This window comes from Sus scrofa, chromosome 9 (genome assembly GCF_054392235.1).
Source record: "Sus scrofa isolate SSC_HxYL_T2T_F1_AM1 chromosome 9, Sscrofa_HxYL_maternal_Yorkshire_Landrace_v2.0, whole genome shotgun sequence".
Taxonomy (NCBI): Eukaryota; Metazoa; Chordata; class Mammalia; order Artiodactyla; family Suidae; genus Sus; species Sus scrofa.
Window position 1 is genome coordinate 59,529,434 of NC_139391.1, and position 22,445 is coordinate 59,551,878.

A 22,445-nucleotide genomic window follows, 5' to 3' on the forward strand; every position below is an offset into this window, starting at 1 on the left:
GGCCTGAACTTAATTGCATTTTCCTGTATGTGCCATGGCAGTCAGCATGCACTTTAATAAAAGACTTTCAAGCTGCTGGGCCCATTCTTCCCTCCCCACCTACATCTTATGTAGTAGAAGATTTTAAGCCGTATTTTTAAGGTGATTGATTTGGTGTGTTTTCCACTTTCTTTCCTGCTGTGGGGACATTTTGCCTCTATGTGTGATAATTTTTTTTTTTTAAAGGAACTTTGATTTTCCTGTCCCCTCACTTTCCACCCTGCTGTTGCGGAACCAAGGGCTGGGAAGCTTTATTCCTCAAGTAGCTATTTTGCGTTCTCTGATTCCGTTATTAGTTGTTGGTGCTTTGGATTAACCACGGCCAGGGCTCAAGGGCCCCTCATTTCACACTCCTATCGGTAGGGCGTTTAAAGTGGGAACTTGGGGCTCGTGTGCACCACAGCCAGATGGTTTTTCCCTTTTGAAACTAGAGCATAAACTTTTTATTTCTTTTTTGCTGTTGTTGTCTTTTTAAGCCCACACCTTCAGCATATGGAGGTTCCCAGGTTAGGGGTCCAAGTGGAGCTGTAGCCACGGCCTCTGTGACAGCCACAACCACAGCAATGCAGGATTTGAGCCGCATCTGCGACCTACACCACAGCTCACAGCAAAGCCAGATCCTTAACCCACTGAGGAAGGCCAGGGATCGAACCCGCATCCTCAAGGATACTAGTCAGGTTTGTTAACCACTGAGTCGCGATGGGAACGCCTTCATTTCATTTTGGATGTGGTAGCAATAAGGGGAAATGAAGTTAGGTCTTCTGGTATCTAGTAGTTGCCCCTTAAAAATGTGGTCTTAGAAAGGTCTCTAAGTTCTGTGTATTTTTATGAGGATGTAAGACTCTTAAGGAAAAGAAAACCTTTGAGGATGATTTAGTGCTATGTCTCTTTGGACTCAAACTTGTCTACATCATCTCAATTCTCTCTCAATAAGCATAATTATAGATACACTTCAGAAGTGCTTCTTGGTCATGAGACAATACAATTAGGATAACAATATCAAAATCATGAAGGGAAGAATGTTTAAATATAAGAAGAAGACCCTAAAACTTCAAGGCTGGGGATCCCACCCACATATACATTCAGAGGATGACAGAGCTCTTCCTGCATTATCTGTAAAATCCAATATAATGTATTAAAACATATGGGGCCATGGCTATATTTTGATGTGATATTAGGAGGAGCGGAGGGTTCAGAGTTCTAAGTAATTCGTGAATCACCCTAGTGTCCCACCTGTGATGCAAACTCGGAGGGTAGGTTATTTCCCAAAATTAACCTAGCAGCCTAAAATGACGCATAATTTTAGTCCCTTTCATTCATTGTACAGGACCTAGTAGAGTGCTGTCCACTTAATGTAGGACAGCCATAAGAAGGAGGATGGACAGACTTTATTGCCCCAAATTCATAGATGAAGATGCTGAAACCGAGCTGGGTTGAATAACTTGTTTAAGGTCTCAGAGGAAGTAGCCAAAGCAGAACTTAATTTTTCATGCCTCTCACCTAGCAGCAGCCCAGTAAGTGCATTTTGTTCTGTACGCGTTTGAATTAAGGCTTTGCTTATCAGTAACACTGCCTTTGCTGCGGGATTAGCCTGGATACTACAGCACTAAGAAAAAGCAAGCCCGGCCATCAGCTGCCAGAGATGTGATCAGTTGTCCCTGGCCGGGTGGGGATGGCGGGAGATGGGTGGAGGGGGGGGGGGCGGGGGGAGAAAGACTTCTCGAGCTGGCTGTTCCACATGAGTGACTGCATCAGTCTCTTCCTGCTTCCAGTGGGGCCCACAATGAGCAAGCTGCAGCAAACAGCAGGAGAGCAGGGGTGGTGGGGGCGGTGAGGAGGGGGCTGTGGAGAGACCCTCTGGGCACCAAGGGGCTTACAGCATTCCTCACCTCCCTCAGGGGTGGTGTCCTTTCTCATGACCCTTTCTCGAGACCCATTTGACCCCTTTCTCTTGATCTCTCTGAGCCTTCTCTTCACTCCTTGACCATCTCTCGACCCCCTGACCTTCTCTTGACCTCTCTGAGCCCTACTCTTGACCCCTCCCCTTGACCCCTCCCCACCCATCTCCATTCCTACTTCTCCCAAAGCATCCCCCGTCCCTAACTCGGTGGTCCCTTCAGGCATCTTCAGCTCTTCTTCCAGCTTTCCCTTGCCCCCTTCTCTTCTAAGTGGGCTGGCCTGAGCCCCATGCCCCCTGCACTCCTAGTACACAAACGCCTATCAGGAGAAACAACAGGTATCATGTCGCCCTCTGGACCCATGCTCCTCTCTTTCTGCCGAGAAGCTATGTTTGTGGGTATTGTTCATTGCACATTAAGTGTAAAATTCATACCCTGCACCAGAAATTGACTGTTAACTCTGTTTCCAAGGGACGCCAAGTGTCCTGTCCTGGAGCAACGTGGGCCTTGACAATGGCAAATATTTGGACTGTTATTAGATCTTAGGCCACTTCGGAGTTTTCATAAAGCACTCCTAGTTCCATTTAGATGTCACATTTGGCATATCTGGGACACATTTGGTGTATCTGGTCTCTCCTTGCCAACCTACAAATTCATTTAAAATCCGTGCTTCCCACCCTGGAAAATTCTAATAACTGAAAGAGCCAGTAACAGCACTATAATTCATGATTACCTCAACTCTAAGACAGGGCTTATTCTTTTTCAGGACTGACCTCAATTAAGGTGACATTCTGAGCACAGGCTTTCTGCAGGTCTGTTAATCACCATTCACACATGGAGCCCAGGGAACTCCCCTCTGCTTTCAACTAACAATAAACCAATAACAAAACTCCAACTCCTGGGAGGCATATGGCTCACGTACTTGGGGATTTTTGAATCACCTCGGTAGCTGTTATGCTGTTTTTGAGAGGAGGAAAAAAACTATTTGAACAGAAATTAAGAAGGAATTAAGAAGATAAAAGAAGGGAAAAAAAGTGAGAAGAAAGAGGCAGAATTGGAAGAGAAGGTAAAAACTCCAACAGAATCTTCTTCTAAAGCTGTTTATGATAAAGAGAGGATTAGGTAGCTTGTATTCCGGCTATATTAAATTAAATCCCAGGCCCCCTCCTCAGACACTCACAGGCCTGAGAACTTCAGTCCTATCATGACAAAACAGCCCTGGGGAAAAGGAATCCTCCTGGCAGAGTGCCACCCTGCTCTTATAAACTGTTAGCCGTGGTAATGAACCAATCCAAGAGGCATATTAATAATGACATGAAGAGACACATTTATTGTTGATTGTTGAGACGGTGGCAGATTTATTGCCAGCTTGCCAGGAGGGAGGGCCTGGCTCAGCAACGGTGCAATTAAAAACAAATTGAATACAGGGGCAAAGAATCAATAATCTAACAGGGCAACTTTTAGTTCGCAAAATACAAATATAAATTAATTGACCTGAACACAGTTGCTAACTGGTCATTAGCACGCCCTTGCTGGCCAATCAGGGCTCACCGTCCACGCCATCACACTGATTGTAGCATGCTGGGTGCCTGCCTTCCGGCTCTGCCAGCCAGGGCTGCCCTCTGGGGCATCTTGTTTGGGGTGATTTCCAGTGTCACTAAAGAAAAGTGGCTGTGTCAGATCTTTCTCCAGGAGCGCTCAATGATGGAATGTTTAAAAAGGTCTCGCTAAGAAATCCTTTATTCAGTAGAAATCAATGTTTTTGGTGCCTAGCTATACAGCCATCTGTCCTAAGCATGGGGAGAAGGTCATAAACCCAAGGCAGGTAGGTGATACATTCTGTGGTATGGTCTCCAATAACCACTGCATTAGGATATTTTGCAATTATTTTTATGGATGAGTAACACTAAATCTGTTAAAGAGCTGTCTGTATGGTCATGACAATTCAGACTGCAATCCCTGAACTGTGATCGTATGAAAAATTATAGATCCAACTCCAGCTTTTGCCCTGAAGGTAAAATCAGAGAGGAAAAATATTAGATCCACCAGTAGCTGAAATAGGAAATGAAAAGTTGCAGGTAGCATAAAGAAGTACAGGGAGAGGTTTGGAATTCCAAAGAAAGCCTTTGGCTTTGAGGATTATAGCAACTCTAAAACTGTGCTATTCAATATGCTAGCCATTAGTATGTATGGCTATTTTTAATTAAATTAATTAAAATGAAATAATATTGGAAATTTATCAGGCACATATCAAGTTCTCAGCCAATATTTGTGGCTAATGGCTACCATGTTGGACAATGCAGATGTAGGGCATTTCCATCAGCACAGAAAAGTCTCTGGGGGAGTTCCCATCGTGGCGCAGTGGTTAACGAATCCAACTAGGAACCATGAGGTTGCGGGTTCGATCCCTGCCCTTGCTCAGTGGGTTAAGGATCCAGCATTGCTGTGAGCTGTGGTGTAGGTTGCAGATGCGGCTCGGATCCCACGTTGCTGTGGCTCTGGCATAGGCAGGCGGCTACAGCTCCGATTAGACCCCTAGCCTGGGAACCTCCCATATGCCGTGGGAGCGGCCCAAGAAATGGCAAAAAAGACAAAAAAAAAAAAAAAAAAAAGTCCCTGGGGCAATGCTGCTGAAAAGGGTCTATAGGTTTTGATGTCTAGAGAAAAGAGCATTCAAGACAGAGAGATCATTTGAGACATGAAGAAGAATACAGGGCACTGGGGGCAGAGGTTATACAAGAAGAAATTTTGCTAAGTTGTGTGTAGGATATAAAAATGGAATAATAGGAGTTCCCATTGTGGCTCAGTGGTAATGAACCTAACTAGCATCCATGAGGATGCAGGTTCAATCCCTGGCCTTGATCAGTGAGATAAGGATCCAGTGTTGCCTTGAGCTGTGGTGTAGGTCACAGATGCGGCTCGGATCCCACGTTGCTATGGCTGTGATGTAGGCTGGCAGCTGTAGATCCGATTCGACCTCTAGCCTGGGATCTTCCAAATGCCAAGAGTTCAGCCCTAAAAACACAACAACAACAACAACAACAATAATAAATACAAATGGAATAACAGAAATTAAGAGTGAAAAAGGAGGTCTGACCCAGAATTGTTTAGCACTTGGGAAAGTGATCTAAGAGGTTTTGACTTTATTGTATTGTCAATAGCGAGTCATTAATATCATAAGCAGGGGGAAGTGACTCAGGCAGATGTGTGTGTCAGGAATATTTAGACAACAGAGTTAAAATGAATGATAAGGAGGCCAAGGACCAGGTAGCTGTTAGGACGTAACAGTGAAAAGTCACCTGAGAGTAAGATGCAGCACTTTGAAAGCTGTGGTCATGGAAACAGAATGGAAGAGAACGACTCTTTTGGACATGACTTCTGCTTTGGCAGAGAAGCAATGAGAAGAAAAGTCAACACTTAAGCCAAGGTTTTATACAAGATGGCATGTCCATGAATAGAAACGGGAATTAAAAGAGGAGGAACAGGTTTTGGAGTAAAGAAGGTATGTTCAGTGTGGGGCACGTGAGGATATGTATGGGACACCCACCTTGAAAATTTTAGGAAAAAGTCAGAAATCAGAGACTAGTATCAAGGAGCAGATTAAGAAGTAGAAATGTAGATTTTAGAGTCAATGATACAGATATGAGACTCCAAGGAGGGAGCCGTGATCACTAAAATACATAAAGCAGGAGAGAGAAAGGTTTAAGGAGGACAGATCCTGATTGCAGAGATAATAGATTGAAATCCTTTAAACAGAGGTAACCTGGCCAGGCTCTCATGTGCAATGCAAATGAACTGGTGTAGTGGTCTGGCCTGAGACTAATTTAAAAGGAAGGGAATCAAGGGGGAAATTACATATGATATCACTTACATGTGGAATCTGAAAGAATGATACACAATGGAATACTACTCAGCCATAACAAAGAACAAAATGATGCCATTTGGAGCAACATGGATGGAACTAGAGACTCTCATACTGAGTGAGGTAAGTCAGAAAGAGAAAGACAAATACCATATGATATCATTTGTATCTGGAATCTAATATACAGCACAAATGAACCTTTCCACAGAAAAGAAAATCATGGACGTAGAGAATAGATTTGTGGTTGCCAAGGGGGAGGGGGAGGAAGTGAGATGGATGGGGTGCTTGGGGTTAATAGATGCAGACTATTGCCTTTGGAATGGATTAGCAATGAGATCCTGCTGCGTAGCACTGGAAACTATGTCTAGTCACTTACAAGGGAGCATGATAATATGAGAAAAAAGAATGTATACATGTATGTGTAACTGGGTCACCTTGCTGTACAGTAGAAAATTGACAGAACACTGTAAACCAGCTATAATGGAAAAAAATTAAAATCATAAAAAATAAATAAAAGAATGATACAAATGAACTTATTTACAAAATAAAAATAGATACACAGACATAGAAAACAAACTTCAGGTTACTAAATAGGATACTGGAGGGGAAGAGAGAGAAATTAGGAGTTTGGGATTAATATATATGCACTATTATATACACCAAAAGGGGCAGGTGGTGGGCGGGCAGAGGACTGGGGGTTTGGGATTGGCATGTGCACACTGAGGTATATGGAATAATTAGCCAAGGGGACCTGCTGTACAGCACAGAGAACGCTACCCAGTACTCTGTGATAATCTATGTGGAAAAACAATCTGAAAGAGAATGGGTGTGTATACATGTATAACTGAATCACATACTTGTACAGCGGAAATTATCACAAACTTTTAAATCAACTCTACGTCAATAAAACTATAGTTTTCATTAACAAACTGAAAAAAAACCTACTATATATAAATAAGTAACCAAAGATCTACTTATAGCACAGGGAACTCAGATCAAATCTTGTAATAAACTATAGTGGAAAATAATCTGAAAAAGAATATATAGATACATAAAACAGCAGAAATTAACACAACATTGTAAATAAACTATACTTCAATACAACTATAGTTTTCATTAAAAAGCTGAAAAAAAAACTGCTATATATAAAATAGGTAACCAACAAAGATCTACTATATAGCACAGGGACCTCAGATCAAATTTTGTAATAAACTATAGTGGGAAATAATCTGAAAAAGTATATATATATATTACAGATATATAACAGATAACAGATAAATATATATATAACAGATAAATATATATAAAAACAGATATATAACTATATATATAACACATATATAACAGATATATATGATATATATAACAGATTATAGCAGAAATTAACGCAACTTTGTAAATCAATTATACTTCAATTAAAAACAGAGGAAATTCCATGTAGAGGTTAAGTGTTAGCTTTCATTACAGACTAAGCAGAGCTCAAATCACAAAATCACACAGCTCTTGTACTTCTCAGCTGGTGACCCTGAAGCAAGTTCCTCAGCCTCTCTGAGCCTTAGCTTCTTCGAAGAATTAGGAAGATGCATCTCACCTGCTTGGGTTAATTGGGAAATAGAATTGGATTGTGTTTGTAAATTGACTTCCATGCTTGGGATTCAAGCAGGATTATAGTTATTAAAAGATGCATTTTTGCTTTTCTTGGTATTATTTCACTTCACTTCTATTGTTCTCCAATTTCTGAACCTATAGAGGAGAACTATTCATGGGAATTATTAGTGAGACACTGGTTAAAGGCTTTTTGATACCTTCATGAGAAGCCAAATGGGAACAAGTACAACGATAGGGTATAGTTGCAGAAACACTGTTTCAGGAAGAACCTGTTAACAAAGGGCTCAAGACCAGGCTTTGGAATGTAAGCCAGACTCTTCAAATACATGTCCTCATGCTGCACATAGGAAAACGCCACCACCCCACCTTCCCAGATGACTCCAATATGAAGCCATGACTAACCGATCTCATGGGTGGTGAAGTTTGAAATCTTATTTGTCTCCTGACTACATGAGGGTCATGACGAACTTTATTAGAAGAACTTATGAACATTTACTAATTTACCCTTCTTCTAAAGAGTGATATTTCCCTGCTCACACCAAAGGAAAGGTCCCTTTGTATTTACTTGAGCTGTTGACAGACTAGATTCTTGGCACATAAGCTGAGATCACCATGCAAATTTAGGAGAGCATAACAGGCATTTCATTTCCTCCCGCATCTCCACATCGGCCATGATTTTGAGAACAAACTTCCTGACTGTTCTGTCAATTTAGTTCTACCACAAATAAGGCACATGACAGCTCCAAACTCTGCCGCTTCTCTCTCTGGCTACTGTATTGTCCCAAACCAAGCACCAGGACTGGCAGCACCATCTTGGATCATGTCAAAGAGGCGTGTGGCCTTAAAACAAGCTCGCACACTTTGATGGACCCAACCAAAGCCGGGGCTCTCAAATGCAATTGTTGCCCTCTTGGCAGACAAGGTCAAAGCATCTTTGGCCCTGACTATGTGTTTATCCAATGTCATACTTCACTTTGGTCTCATTCAACTGGAAACTTCTAACACTTCCTATTCCTATAACGAGAAGATTATAGGTGTTAAAGGAGGAATTGAGGTTATCACCTCCAGCCCCCTACTAGACAGAGGCTGGACCTACATATTTAATAGAGAGGAGGACGGAATTCCAGGGACCACAAAAGAAATAGTTGTGAAACCTGTGAAAGTGGTGGGGGTGTGTGCATGTACATACATGTGTTGTGCACTATTCGTTTCTTTTTTCAATGTTTTTTTTGTTTTTGTTTTTTAGGGCCACACCCGTGGCATCTGGAGGTTCCCAGGATGGGGGTCGAATCAGTGGTAGCCTCTGACCTACACCACAGCCTCAGCAATGTTAGATCCAAGCTGCATCTGCGACCTACAGCACAGCTCATGGCTACGCCGGATCCTTATCGCACTGAGCAAGGCCAGGGATCGAACCTGCATCCTCATGGATGCTAGTCAGATTCGTTTCTGCTGAGCCATGACGGGAACTCCAATCTTCGTTTCTAGGCAGAGCACAACAAAGCCCCACATTTTTCCTCCCCTCACAATGACAGGAGTAGAGACTTGATAAAAGGAGAAATATTCTTTTAGGAAACGTGTTTTGTTCTGTGTTCTTGGCAACTACACATGATGGGGACTGGGTGCAGACAAACATCCATTCTATTTTGGCTTTGTGGCATCAAATTCAGATGACATCTGAGTGACATGATCTGAAGGAAAGGGTGGGGCTATTGCACAGAGACTCTGGGTGTGGGCTTATCCTGATCCCAAGGCCAGGCTGGAGGGAGCCTGCGTGGGGACTTGCTTCTTGGGAAGGGCCCCACTGGTGAAGCACCTTCCTCTGCAGGGTACAGGGCATCCTGGGGGCACTGACTTTATCCCTGATTCCTTCTAAGCTGTGTTGCTTTTTTAGTTCACCCGACCCTTAAGTTAAGAAGTGCATATACACTGCTTGATGTGGGTCGTGGAGGTTGCACGTGTGAGGAGGGAAAGAGAGGAGGTCTTTTATACATACATGAAAATATGTTCACATGTATACATACATATATACACACACATACAGACAGGATAAAGATTAAGGTGTGCATGCGTGCACCTGCACCTGAGGGAAATCAATTATATTCCATTACATTCTTTTTTTTTACTTTTTAGGGCTGCTCCTGCATCATATGAAGGTTCCCAGGCTAGGGGTCGAATCGGAGCTACAGCTGCCAGCCTACACCACAGCCACAGCAGCTCACTCAGGATCCAAGCTACGTCTGCGACCTATACCACAGCTCATAGCAACGCCGGATCCTTAACTCACTGAGTGAGGCCAGGGATCGAACCAGCATCCTCATGGATCCGAGTCGGGCTCTTTAACTGCTGAGCCATGACGGGACCTCCCATTGTATTCTTCCTCTCAGGAGAGGAGCCAGGGAGGGGACATCCCAAAATACTGGCTTGGATGTGAGGAGCAGAGCTCAGGCTGGGATGCCCAGTCTTGCTCTTGTCTACTTTCCTACTCTGCCTCTGTGAAGGGCAAACATGATTATAATTTAAAATAGAGGCTGAATAAATTAAATTGATTTCAGGTTGACTGCCCGCCTTTCTTTAGGCCCACAATTATGCATGCTAAGTTAAATGACTGTGTAATATTTGGGAGAAAAAGGGGAAAATAGCAGGAAAAAAAAAAGGTTAGTAACAAAAGAAAGGTTGGAAATAAAAATAGGTAGGTCCTGAGCAGAAGTGTGACTTGTGGGCAGATGAGCTTCTGTCACCTGCTAGAAACGCTCCACCCAGCATCCAGCCCACACCCACGCCCAATGGTCTCCAGGGGACCCACCCTTCTCAGCAGCACTTCAGAACTTTTATATCTTTGTCACAAATAATAATGAGTACGTGTTCTTTTAATCATCTGTGAGTTAGCAATCTGGTGTGGGCACATAATACTGGGTCAAGAATTAAAACTCCTGGCGTTAAGGCTTCCCCACTTGCTGGCCTGTGTAACTTGGACAAATCCTTCAACTCTGAATTTCAGGTTCTTTTCTTAGAATGTGGTGACCTTCTGTTCTGTCTCCCGGGGCTTCGGTAAAGAATAATCGAAAGAGATAATGCAGGTAGAGGGCTATAGGCATATTTTGATGGCTTTTACCTGGAGACAAGCCTAGTGAAGGGAACTTAAAGTATGTAGTAGCTCCATCATCTTTGGGCATGTTTTTACTCTTTCTGAGCCTCAGTTTTCTCATTTGTAGGATGAGGCTATGGTGTGACCTTTGCAGGGATGTTGCAAGGACCAGCTGAGAAAAGTTGACACTCAGTGCGCCCAGTGCAGAGGCTGGCTGACACTCAGCAGAGCCAGGACTGGCTGGTGGGAGCATCAGACTCCTCTTCCTGTTGTGCTCACCTTTGGGTACTAAACATCTCACCTGAACTGGCTCTCAAAGCCCCTAAGTCTTTGCAGACACAGAAGTCACATAGGTTTGCTGTGGCATCTTGGGTGTGTGAGAAATTAATGCAATTCATTGTTTCTAGCCCTTTGCCCCAAACTGGGCTTAGCAAGAGGAGTTTGTTCCATAAAAGGAAGTGTCTGGGAGTGAAGAGACTTTGGAATTAGCCAAGAGAGCAGATAGAGAATACCAACATCCAAGGGCAAGGAGCCACCAGAACTTCCTGCCTACCTCTCCCCAAGAGTGACAGCTACACAGTCCAGAAGGCTGAGGATTCCACACCAGTTAAGAGTGACAATTAGATTCCGCAATCTCAAAGAGGCCAGCATTTTCAGTACTTAATAGGATAAAGAGGTAACATTTAGGATGCATATCCCTGGAGGGTTGAGCCACTGCTAGATTAATTATCTTCTTCCTGGTCTCTCTCTCAGCCTCTGCACACCACCTATTGTGGCTTTGGCACCCCACCCCCGCTCTTCGCTGCTAATTTTCTTTCTTGAGCTTTGTCCTCAATTTCTGCTCTAACAATGCAACATCAGTGGCAGGAAAAAAAAGAGGGAACGAGAAAGGATAACTGGAAAATTCCCAGGGATCCAGGGTAGTCACTTTAGGTGTGACTGGCTGTGGAGGTGGTGGAGGATGTTGTAGAGACATTGATCTTGATGCCATGTGGCCCTGGTTCAGGACCCAGCCCTACTATTTACTCCCAGAGGACCCTGGCCAGTCTCTCAACCTCTGTGACTGCTGTTATCTAATTTGCCAAATGGATATACAGTTCCTGCCCTGAAGCCTCCCAGGGCTTGTTGTGGGGGTCACTGAGACCAAGATTATGACCAGTGCTGTAACGTACTAAGGAAATGCCCGAAATTCATGCTGTCCCTGGTAGAACATAGCTCGTGGCTTGTCACATCGAAGACCTCATCTCCCCCAAGGAAAGGGTCCCAATTACTGTCCATTCCTAGGCACCTGGACCATCTGACTCATCCTCGGTCCCAGTCTTCTAGAAGGGACTCTGTAATCACTGCCTTCTTATGCCGTTTCCTTTGCTGTATAGAGCTGTCCTTTGTTCATTTCACAAACATCTGCTGGAGGCCTGGGATGCCTCAGACATGTGGGCTTCCTGCTGTTCTCGAGGAAGAGGTAATCTCACAAAACTTACCTCCTCTCATGCCAGAAAACTCACAATGAATCTCAAACATACCTGTTCTTGTTTTGAGCTACACCTGGTTCTTAGTGCTGTAATGCCTGCCTAATGTCTGTGTTTTCTTTTTTTCTTTCTTTCTTTTTTTTTTTTTTTTTTTTGCTTTTTAGGGCCAAACTTGAGGCATATGGAAGTTCCCATGCTAGGGGTCGAATTGGAGCTGTGGCCGCCAGCCTACACCACAGCTCACAACAACGCCAGATCCTTAACCCACTGAGTGAGACCAGGGATCAAACCTATGTCCTCATGGTTACCAGTCAGGTTCATCTCTGCTGAGCCACGATGGGAACTCCCTTTGTGTTTTCTTTATCCCTAAAGCTCACCTGCTCACTTCTGCTTCCCAGTGGCTCAGGGTCCTACCTCCACAACTACTAGGAGGACATCTAATCTTTCCCCAAACTCAAAAAAAGGGGTGACATCCTTAAATTTTTCCTCTTTCTTTTTAATTTTTTTAATTCATTTTTTTTTTCTTTTTTGGCCATCCCTCGGCATATGAAGTTCCCAGGGTAGTTGTGACCCAAGCTGCATCTTCAGCAACTCCAGATCCTTAACCCACTGTGCTGGGCCTGGGATCGAACCTGCGTTCCAGTGCTCCCATGACCCTACCAATCCCATTGTGCCACAGCGGGAACTCCAAATTTTTCCTCTTTCAAGACTTTGGGATGAATCCTCTCAATTTCTCTTGGACGAGACCTCGTGAAGGGACCACCTCCATTCCTCCAGGGAGACCCACCGCCTGGTCACCTTAAACCTGCTGAGTGATTGGCGTGACCTCTCCCCTGGCCTTGGGCCTCCAGCTCCTCTCCCCATTACCCCAGCCCACACAGGGGAGCCCCCTTGGTTTTCGTGCCCTGACTAATCTGAGCCCCTTGCTCTGGATTTCCTTCCCACCTCAGCACACCGGGTCAGCCACACTATCACACATCATCAGGCGGCACCTTGAAATGGTCCCCTAAGATACAACTCGGGGATCAGCAATGCTATTGTAACAAATGCAGCCAGTTGCTTCTCTCAAAGAGAAGAACCTGGACATTCAACCCATCAGATTTGTGGAAAGGCCACCTTATAAATCAGGAAAGCACAGGCTTGGAGGTCAGTGACAGCATCTCTCTGTTACTCACATTGCAGAAGGAGGAAGCAACGAAGCCTACAACCGTGGGACCGCCCTTCTGCTAATGGCACTTGCCAGGCAGAGGTGATGAGATTCTAACCTCCCCAAATGGACAGAAGATAAATAAACCCCTTTATATGCTATATATATATATATATATATATGTATACACACACACACACACACACACACACATACACACACACACATATAATATAAACAGACAAGTTTGCAGCTCGGAAACTTTTCAGTTTTTCTCATTGCAAAATCAATACCTATCAGCAGTTTGAAATTAAAGGCAAGCTTAGGCCTCAGTTTTATACATGCTTTATTGTATTCCAAAAGCTTTCTACTCGGTCAGATAAATCTTCTTTAAGAGGATTAGGAAACTTTCATTATCTTTATCTAACCTGAACTAACACTAAGTCTGAAAAATTAATCTATAGACTGGACAAAAGCCAAGCGCCGCTGCCAAGGAGGAGACCCTTGGGCTTCTTTCTAATTGAGCCGCAGGGGTCTCTGCTTTCACCCAAAGGAAGAGCGAGCTGGCCACTCTCCTCCAGGATGGAAGGGAATGTAATGCCCTGAGCTCCGGCTTGAACCTCTTGGTAAATGCAAAGCCCAGTCTGGTACAGTTTCCAAGGGAAGTTTCTCTGCTTCCACCTCCGTCTCCTGATCTCAGCATCACATCTCACACAGGCTACCCTGATAGCTGGAGCTACTGCAGTTGCTGGGCCTGACGTGTGGGGTCTTGGGGAAGTGGCCTCCGGAGTTAAGTCTCCACTGCTCTGTTTCTTCCTGCTCCCAGACTCTGACCCAAAGCTAAGAGCACCTGCAGAGGCATCCATGTCCAGCCCAAGGCACTGCTCCAAGCCCCTCAGGAAGAATAGCATCCCTGAAGCCCTGTGCTGCTGGCTCTTGATGGCCAGCCTCACCCTTGACAAGCTTGTACCAGTCTATCTTATTTCCTGAAAAGTCTGAGTCTCGTTCAGTGTGAGTCTGTTTCTGTATAAGGCCTGACAGTTCTTTTTCGTTCAGTGCCGAATTTCCTAAATTTGAAGATAATTCTGCTGTCAAGGCCATGGAGGTGCCATGGAGGCATTGCTTTCAATGCTGAGAATCTTAGCTCCCCTGGAGCCAAGCCCAGGTAGCAGGCAGGCCACGAGGCCTCACGCCTCCCGTGTTTTCTGAGCATATCCCCGCTTATTGAGTGCCTCCACCAGCCTCTGAGCAGCATTGACGTGACGGTTGTCTTTATCTCCAGATGGCAGGCTGTCCTATAGCCCCAAAGCAATGATTATCACCAAGCCCTCCCCGTGGGTGGGACAGGGACAGAGACTGGAAAAGGCAGAGGACAGGTCCCCTCGTGGGACAGAGGATGTGAGTAGAAGTCTGGAAGCATGTGGGTGAGAGAGGGGCTTGGAGGTTAAACCAAGGCAAAGCTTCATGCATGATACTAGCACGGGGCCTGCAGGGAGCAGAGGCTGCAGCAGGCAGACCATGGCCCTGCATGTTCCATGGCAAAGGCCTGCAGAATCTGAGCCCCAGGTGCTATGCTAGCAAAGTGCTGATTCAGCCAGAAGAGAAGAAAGGCCACTTTGATTTGCATACATGAAAACTCTAACCCTGGGAGTTCCCATCGTGGCTCAGCAGAAACGAATCTGGATGCAGGTTCGATCCCTGGCCTCGTTCGGTGGGTTAGGGATCTGGCATTGCCATGAGCTATGGTGCAGATCACAGATGCATCTCGGATCTAGTGTTGCTGTGGCTGTGATGAAGGGTGGCAGCTGTAGCTACGATTGGACCCCCTAGCCTGGGAACCTCCATATGCCACGGTGCTGCCCTAAACACACACACACACACACACACACACAGACAAAACAAATAACAACTCTAACCCTACTCAAACCCCCTTTGAAAGCACCCAAATGAGCAAAATTGCATTTTTTTCCCCCAGAAAAACATGGATGAGGAAATCCATATTAGCTAAGCAAGAATCCCATACACCCTTCACAACCTGAAAAAAATCCGTTGACTCTCAGACAGGATCTGATAAAAGGCAGTTACTGAGGCTAAATCACATAGGGGGACTCTTTCTGAGAGTCTCAGTGCAGGGCTCTGAGACATCAGCATCAGAGATGCTGAGAAAGATCCACCCAAACCGCTCCTTGGGTGGAGGAAGGATATGTTACCAGGGGAGCTAGTCTGCTTAGAACCTCATTACTACCATGAATCAATATCTGATAGGAACTACTTTACAGAAGATGTGGTATATATATACAATGGAATACTACTCAGCCATAAAAAAGAACAAAACAATGCCATTTGCAGCAGCATGGATGGAACTAGAAACTCTCATACAAAGTGAAGTGAGTCAGAAAAAGACAACCACCATACAATATTACTTAAATCTGGAATCTAATATATGGCACAAATAAACCCTTCCACACAAAAGAAACTCATTGACTTAGAGAACAGACTTGTGGTTGCCAAGGGGGCAGGAGAAGGAGTGGGATGGACTGGGAGTCTGGGGTGATAGATGCAAACGATTGCCTTTGGAATGGATAAGCAATGAGATCCTGCTGTAAAGCACTGAGGACTATATCTAGTCACTTGCGATGGCGCATGATGGAGGATAATGTAAAAAAAAGAATGTATGTGTGAGTGTGTGTGTGTATGAGAGACTGGGTCACATTGCTATACAGTAGAAAATTGACAGAACTCTGTATGCCAAATATAATGGAAAAAATAAAAATCAATTAAAAATTTTTTAAAAAGAAACTGCTTTACAGAGCAATGGTGTTGGTAGGTGGCAGGTCAGTATATGTTTATCTGTATGGCTTCCTTGTTTTAAGATGGTCCCCCATGTCTCAGGGCTGCTTTCTGCATGAGTTTTTAATTCTTAATATTTAATAGTTGATACTTGAGAGTCTGAGATTCTGACTTTTCTTCAGGGCTGGAAGGGAGTACACAGACACAGCAGCAACACCCAGCTGCACTCAGCATCCCTTCTAGGGCACAACCATCAACTATGCAAAGTCAGTCATAAGTCACATGATTTCACACCAATATTATTCATCTTTCATCATGAAATAAGCCTTTGAAAAATAATTCAAAGGCCCAGAGAGTAGTACCATCGGTATCTATTTCCTAATATATCATGTCCCAACTCCAGAGTCCTAATTAATGAATATATAACATAGCCTAACACATATTTCTCATAATATGTATATCTTGCCCCAGTATATCTTCTAGAGGGTACAACATGCCAAACAACCTACTAATGAGAGCAGAAGGCCCAGAGGTAAAATTGAGAACCTCTGGAAAGATAATCAGTCAAGATGCTGCAGGTGGAAAGAATCCAACACATACACTCAAGCTCTGGTCATGGCTTTGGGATCTTCCTCCAGGCTGAGGAAGGCTTCCCTGCAATCATCCAGCTGACTCACCTTGCACGATGAGGTGGACCCGGGAGGTCTTGGGGTGGTTGTCCGTCTGCACGGAGCAGGTGTACGGGCCCTCGTCGTACACGTCCACATTCTGGATCATGATGCTGTACTGGGTCGGCGTGTTCACCAGGATGATCACTCGAGGGTCTATGGACCACTTGTCATTCCCGGCATAGAGGATGGTGCTGCGGTTCAGCCAGGCCACCCGGGTGACCCGGTCATCTATGGTACACCTGTGAGTGAGGGTGGGTGAGGGGAGGGGTTGGGGAGAGGGAGGAAGAGAGTGTTGAGAGACTGTATTATAAATGAGGCCACTGGAGTGTGAGGAGTAAATGACAAAACATAACCCAGTGCTAAAATGAAACAATCAATTATTGATAAAACTTCCTAAACATAGGGAAACCGTGGCCTGAATCATCCCGAAAGAAGCAAAGCTACGGCATCATTTCTATTTGATTTAGGAGCATATTATGTGAATATCTTTGCTGTATATTTACTTTCCATCTTATTTTTCCCCTTAGGCTTATATGAAAATGAGTTTATATTTCTTGAGCACATTTACCACCTTGTGGGAGAAGTGGCCCAGGGGCAGAGGGGAGAGAAAGTGGATCAGTATTTCAAATAGGTCACAGATAATCCACAAAGCAAATACTTAACTTGTGGTTAAGTCAAAAATGGGACATAGTTATCGCCAGACCTCCCTCATGTTGATAATCTGCTGTACCCCTAAGCTGCCCACAGCCCTCAAACTGTGATTTATAACATGGACTGTTGAAATTCTCCGGTAGAAAGCCAACCATTTCTCTCATGGCTGCCCCTTAAGAGTTCAGCAGGAGGAAGAAGGTTTTAAAATGGCCAGGCAAAATTTCTCCTCCTGCTTACACTCCCCTCCCCCACCTGGAGAACTGTGTAATTGATGTCACCTGGTTGTCACCCATATAAGGAGCCAATCTCTACCCCACCTACCCTCACCTATGCTTCGTAACAGGTGGAAGCCCTAAATGGAAGCTATGAGCAAATGGAATTTGCTTTTTGGTGTGTCTGACCTGCAGGCTATCAGGTTCAATGAAGAAATAAATGTGCCTGCTGGTCAGGAAGAAAATCTGCATATGTGTTCCAGAAACTTAGAATGTGTGAATGGAATACTGAAAAAGGAAGTCCTTTAGGAAAAGGGTATTTTTCCCAATGAAGAGCATGGTTACAGAGCCCCGGTGTGTCCACCCACTACTCAGTGCTCTTGTCAGAACATGAGATTTGGTATCTCAGCAAATGAGAAGGCAAAAGTCATAACTGCTTCCCCCAGACATCCAGGGAGGATGTGAGCAGTGCCTCTTGGGGACCAAGAGCGTGAACCCACACCTCCAGGTGAGAAGTCAGGGAGAGAACCCAGCCATACTGCACCAGACCTGATTCCATCCTCGACTAGTGGCAGAGAGCCCCAGACAGGGCTCAGGAGGTGGGCACACCAAGGACAGTAGCCTTGGGGGAGGCAGTGAGCATATTTGGGGCACGTGTTGCTCTTGGCAAAGTGACCAGCCCGACACAGCCTGAGTGGTCCAGGGAAGGGAAAAGTGTAGTGGAATCCAAATGACAGCTTTCACTGAGAGGGTGAGTGCCCAGCCTGGCGAGGCACCCTCCTGATGGGTAGGAGGGATGGAAATAAACCATCTTCCAGTCACAGGATCTGCCTGGCCCAGGCCCACCATCATTTAGTAGGTGGGAGCAGCCGTGGGCAAGGTTGGGCCCATCGTTTGGTGCTTTCAAAGTAGGGCAGGAGGAGATTTTTCTCTCCGAAATGTGCTTCTTTTGCTGTTCTTCAACCACAAAAGTAAAATAAACATGTTCAAACATAACCAGGAACACAATACAAAGTTGCCTGAAGGCCAAGCTAATGGCTCGCTCTGCACCCAACTCCCTGCCCAGCTACTGTCATTTCAATAACAGCCGGTTGCTTCTCCCTCATCTTACTCCTTACAGATGTGTGTTCACATTAGGAAGGCTTGTGTGGATTTGTTTTTCCTAAAATGGAATCATACTCTAATAGTCCTATGAGGCTTTTATTTTAACTTGGCCACAGGCATCCCTACATACCTATAGTTATAAATCTAATTCTGTGATTACTTCTCAGTAAGGTAAGTCTAAGATCACTGAGATGAGCTTTGGGGGTCCAGCCTCATCTCCCTAAGGCTCCTGGTAATTCACGTATCAGGCAGTGAACCCTTCCCACCTTCATGGATGTGTCACTGGCATGAAGAAAATTGAAAGCATGTTGTTTTGTCCACATCCTTAGGACCCTAGCTTCATTTTCCTTGCATTTTTTTTTTTTCCCTTCTGCAGCCACTGCCCTTTTCCCTTATGCAGACTGAAGTTCTCCCATTTCCTCCCTGCTCTTCACTTGTAAAAGCAGGTCTTAGGAAAAAATATGATAAACTTCTTCATTTACTCTCAGTTGCAAATCATCGATAAGAATTAAAGTGCAAACTTTCTTAAGAACAGCTATATTTTCATAAAGGCCAAATCCCTGCTTGAATGACTCTGAAAGGTTAAACTCTGTACAAATTCCAGCAATCAGCACGCCAGGAAGGGGATGGTAAATCCTGGCTGAGTGAGGTGTGTCATCTCCCTGGAACCACACACATCCAGGTGATGGTACAGACAAATATGCTTGCTTTTATTTTGGTCAATTATGTAACACTTTGGACATTCTTCAGTGGACTTTTTTTTTTAAAGCAATAGTTGTAAAGGATGCATTTTTGATCTGTGGAGGATATTCACATTTTAAAATAAAAATGTCATAATGTTCTTTTATATATATGTCTCTATGAAGTTAAATATCGTGATTTTATTATGATTGTCTACTTTCAAAATTCATGAATAAGCTCTTTTGTAAGTCATAAAATCTGCATTGCTCCTTTTTTAAACTTTTTATGTATCTATTATATATCTTCTGCAGTGTTTTATCTGCAGGATTTGATCCTGATATAATAATTTATGCCTGAAAATCTCTTATTGATCAGGTATCCTATTTATTTGTAACAATACATAAAATTTAGAGACTGAAATCTAAATTTCTTCCATATTCTCTAGCCATAATGCTCTTAAAAATAATATTTTCTTTTAAAATAAGTTATCATTACAAGGATAATATTGATAAAATGACATAAATAGAGTGTACATCTTGTTAAGTAATAATTAAACATAAAGAGTAAATTTTACTGGAAATATAGCTTTTAATGGAATAGATGAGGCTTTTTTGTTTATTAGACCATTGATTGATATCATTCATCATACTGGAAGGAGAGCTCAGGATCAATTCTATTCCTATTTTTGGTTTGAAAGAAACCAAGTTCACATAAGCAAGGAGATGGAAATGAAAACCTTGTATAATAACGTCACTCAATTCCTTGAACCCCTTCCAAGATATATGCCAAAAACCACAAAGTAATCTAGCTTCAAAAATTATTTTAAGATCTCACAGCTGACAATTCAATTAATTCCTCCTTCAATTTCATTTAAAGCAATGAATTGGAAAATACCTGATTTGCAAAGGGCTTTGTAGCCCAGTATTAAATTCATTCAATTTCTCAATATCTGGATAGTATATTGCTAACGTTTTACTAGGTCTTATCAAATGACTATTAAAGAGGTCTTAGTCTGTCACTTAGAAGCACTTTGTTTAACCCAATACACTGAGAAAGAAATTGCAACACTGTTTATTTTCATCTGCCAAATCACACTGCCCTCTGTCAGAAAACATCTCTCCATCTCCCCGGGTTCTACTTCCAAGACAGAGAAGGCACTAGCTTTGCCGAGAAGTCATTACTGATGAAAAACGGCCATTTCCTTCCATAATTCTCTGCTTTACTTTAGGGACTCTCTTTCAAGACGGATCCTCTGTGCGATGATGATTTGATAAGAGTGGTGGAGGGAACAATGAAAGTAAAGGAACATCCTCTCCTGGATAATTAGTAAAGTGGGAGCAGTCAGGAGAACGGGCCCTACAACTCAAACACAGGCGGTTTCTTGGCAGATCCATTTCAGGACATTTAGAACTTGAAAATGTACTTCCTCTGACCTCTTTCCTTGTCTAGGACCCTCAACGGCGGGGTGGAGGTAAATGGACCCAGTTCAGATCACTGCAGGGTCTGGCTGGGGCTGACTTTGAAACAAGGCTGTCCAGTGCCCTGCCCCATAGTCCCTGGGAAGCCTCATGGACACCTCGAGTTGAGGTGCTCCAGATGGGTGACTAAGGCTTGATGCACTGGCTCTCAAGCCTGGGCCTCATTAGTGGGCATGGAGGGACATCAGTCCACCTGTCTCAATGGGCAGAGCTGCATCGCTGAGTCTAGAAGTCGTAGAACCCAAGGAATGACACAGAAACTTGGTGGCAGGATGATGCTGCTGATGACAGTTATCTGCCTCATAAATTTCTGTCCCTCAGGAGAAAGCACGGTCTCAGTGCCTCTCACTTTGTTCCATTACAATAGGGGCTTTTCGTTCTGCAGGGCAGGAAGCAGAGCCTGGGTAATGACTTAAAATTTTGCTTGAGGAGTTTCCATTGTGGCTCAGCAGGTTAAGAACTTGACGTAGTCTCCGTGAGGCTGTGGGTTCGATCTCTGGCCTCACTCAATGGGTTAAGCACCCGGAGTTGCTGCAAGCTGCACATCAGGTGGAAGACGAGGCTTGGACCTGACATTACTGTGGCTGTAGTGTGGGGCTGTGACTGCAGCTCCAATTTGACTCTGAGCCTGGGAACTTCCATAGGCCCCAGATGTGGCTCCAAAAAGAAAAAGAAATCATATTTAAGAGTCCTTCCAAACTTGGCTCCTTCCCTGCTCCTGTGGCTCCATTCTTGGACTCTCTTTAACAAGGAGCCCATGAAAGAGGGGTTTGGATGCTAAATAAGGGGGCTCCAAGAGGAAAGTTGAGAAATATCGATTGCAACGTTCTTAAAAATTCCTTCTTAAAAATTCTTTCAGGTATTTAAATTCTGACATTCTAAGATCACCCTACATACGTGTCCTGGATAAGAGAGAGTGCAAGGCAATGCCACTGTGATGTCAAGGATATAGTGGGCACTCTGCTTGGCACAGTTTAAGAACTTCCTATATAGTGAATCACATGATCCCACAGCTACCCTTTAAGAGATGCTCTATTACCATGCACACCGCACGATGACGAAACAGACACAGGGAGGTTCAGGACTCCTCCTGATGTCCAGGGCTGGCACCATCAGGCAGAGCGTTCAAACCTGAGCAGCCTGGCATGAGAAATCCTGTACTTCATGCAGGGCAGAGGTCTACTCCTTTTTTTTGTTCTTTATCGGACTGCTCCCTGGGCTAGGGGTCAACTCAGAGTTGCAGTTGAAGCCTACGCCACAGCCATTGTAATGCCAGATTCGAGCCTCGTCTGTGACCTACGGCTGCGGCTTGAGGCAATGCCAGATCCTTAACCCACTGAGCAGGGCCAGGGATAGAACCCACATCCTCATGGAGATTAGTCAAGTTCTTAACCTGATGAGCTGCAATGGGAACTCCTGGTCTGCTCCTTAAAAAAATGGGAGCGGGGCACTTTGGTTTGAAAACCCAAGTAATTAGGCCAGGCAGAATTTCCCTCAAGCTTATAGTACTTATTTAATTTTCTCATATGAGTACAATAATTAAGGGAACAGGAAGAATATCTGGAAGGGACTTTTTCACATCCTTAAAGCACCTCTAGCTTTGTGTGAGAAGAGTGGAAATAAGAATCAGAAAGAGCAAAAGAGAGTCTGAAAGATCGTGGGGGAAAGTCGGCTGGCTTGGAAGGTAGCAATTCCAGCTCCTCTGAACATGGAGCTGAACATGGGACGTGGGACTAAGGGGCCTGGT

General features: G+C 44.2%; 1 protein-coding gene across 1 annotated transcript in view; it reads right to left on the reverse strand.

Annotated features, from left to right (window-relative positions):
* OPCML (opioid binding protein/cell adhesion molecule like) overlaps nt 1-22,445 on the reverse strand; it is a 1,104,108-nt gene that overhangs the window by 217,377 nt on the left and 864,286 nt on the right. The window contains 1 exon segment of the mRNA XM_021102357.2: nt 16,579-16,811. Within this exon segment, the coding sequence (XP_020958016.2) occupies nt 16,579-16,811 (233 nt within the window).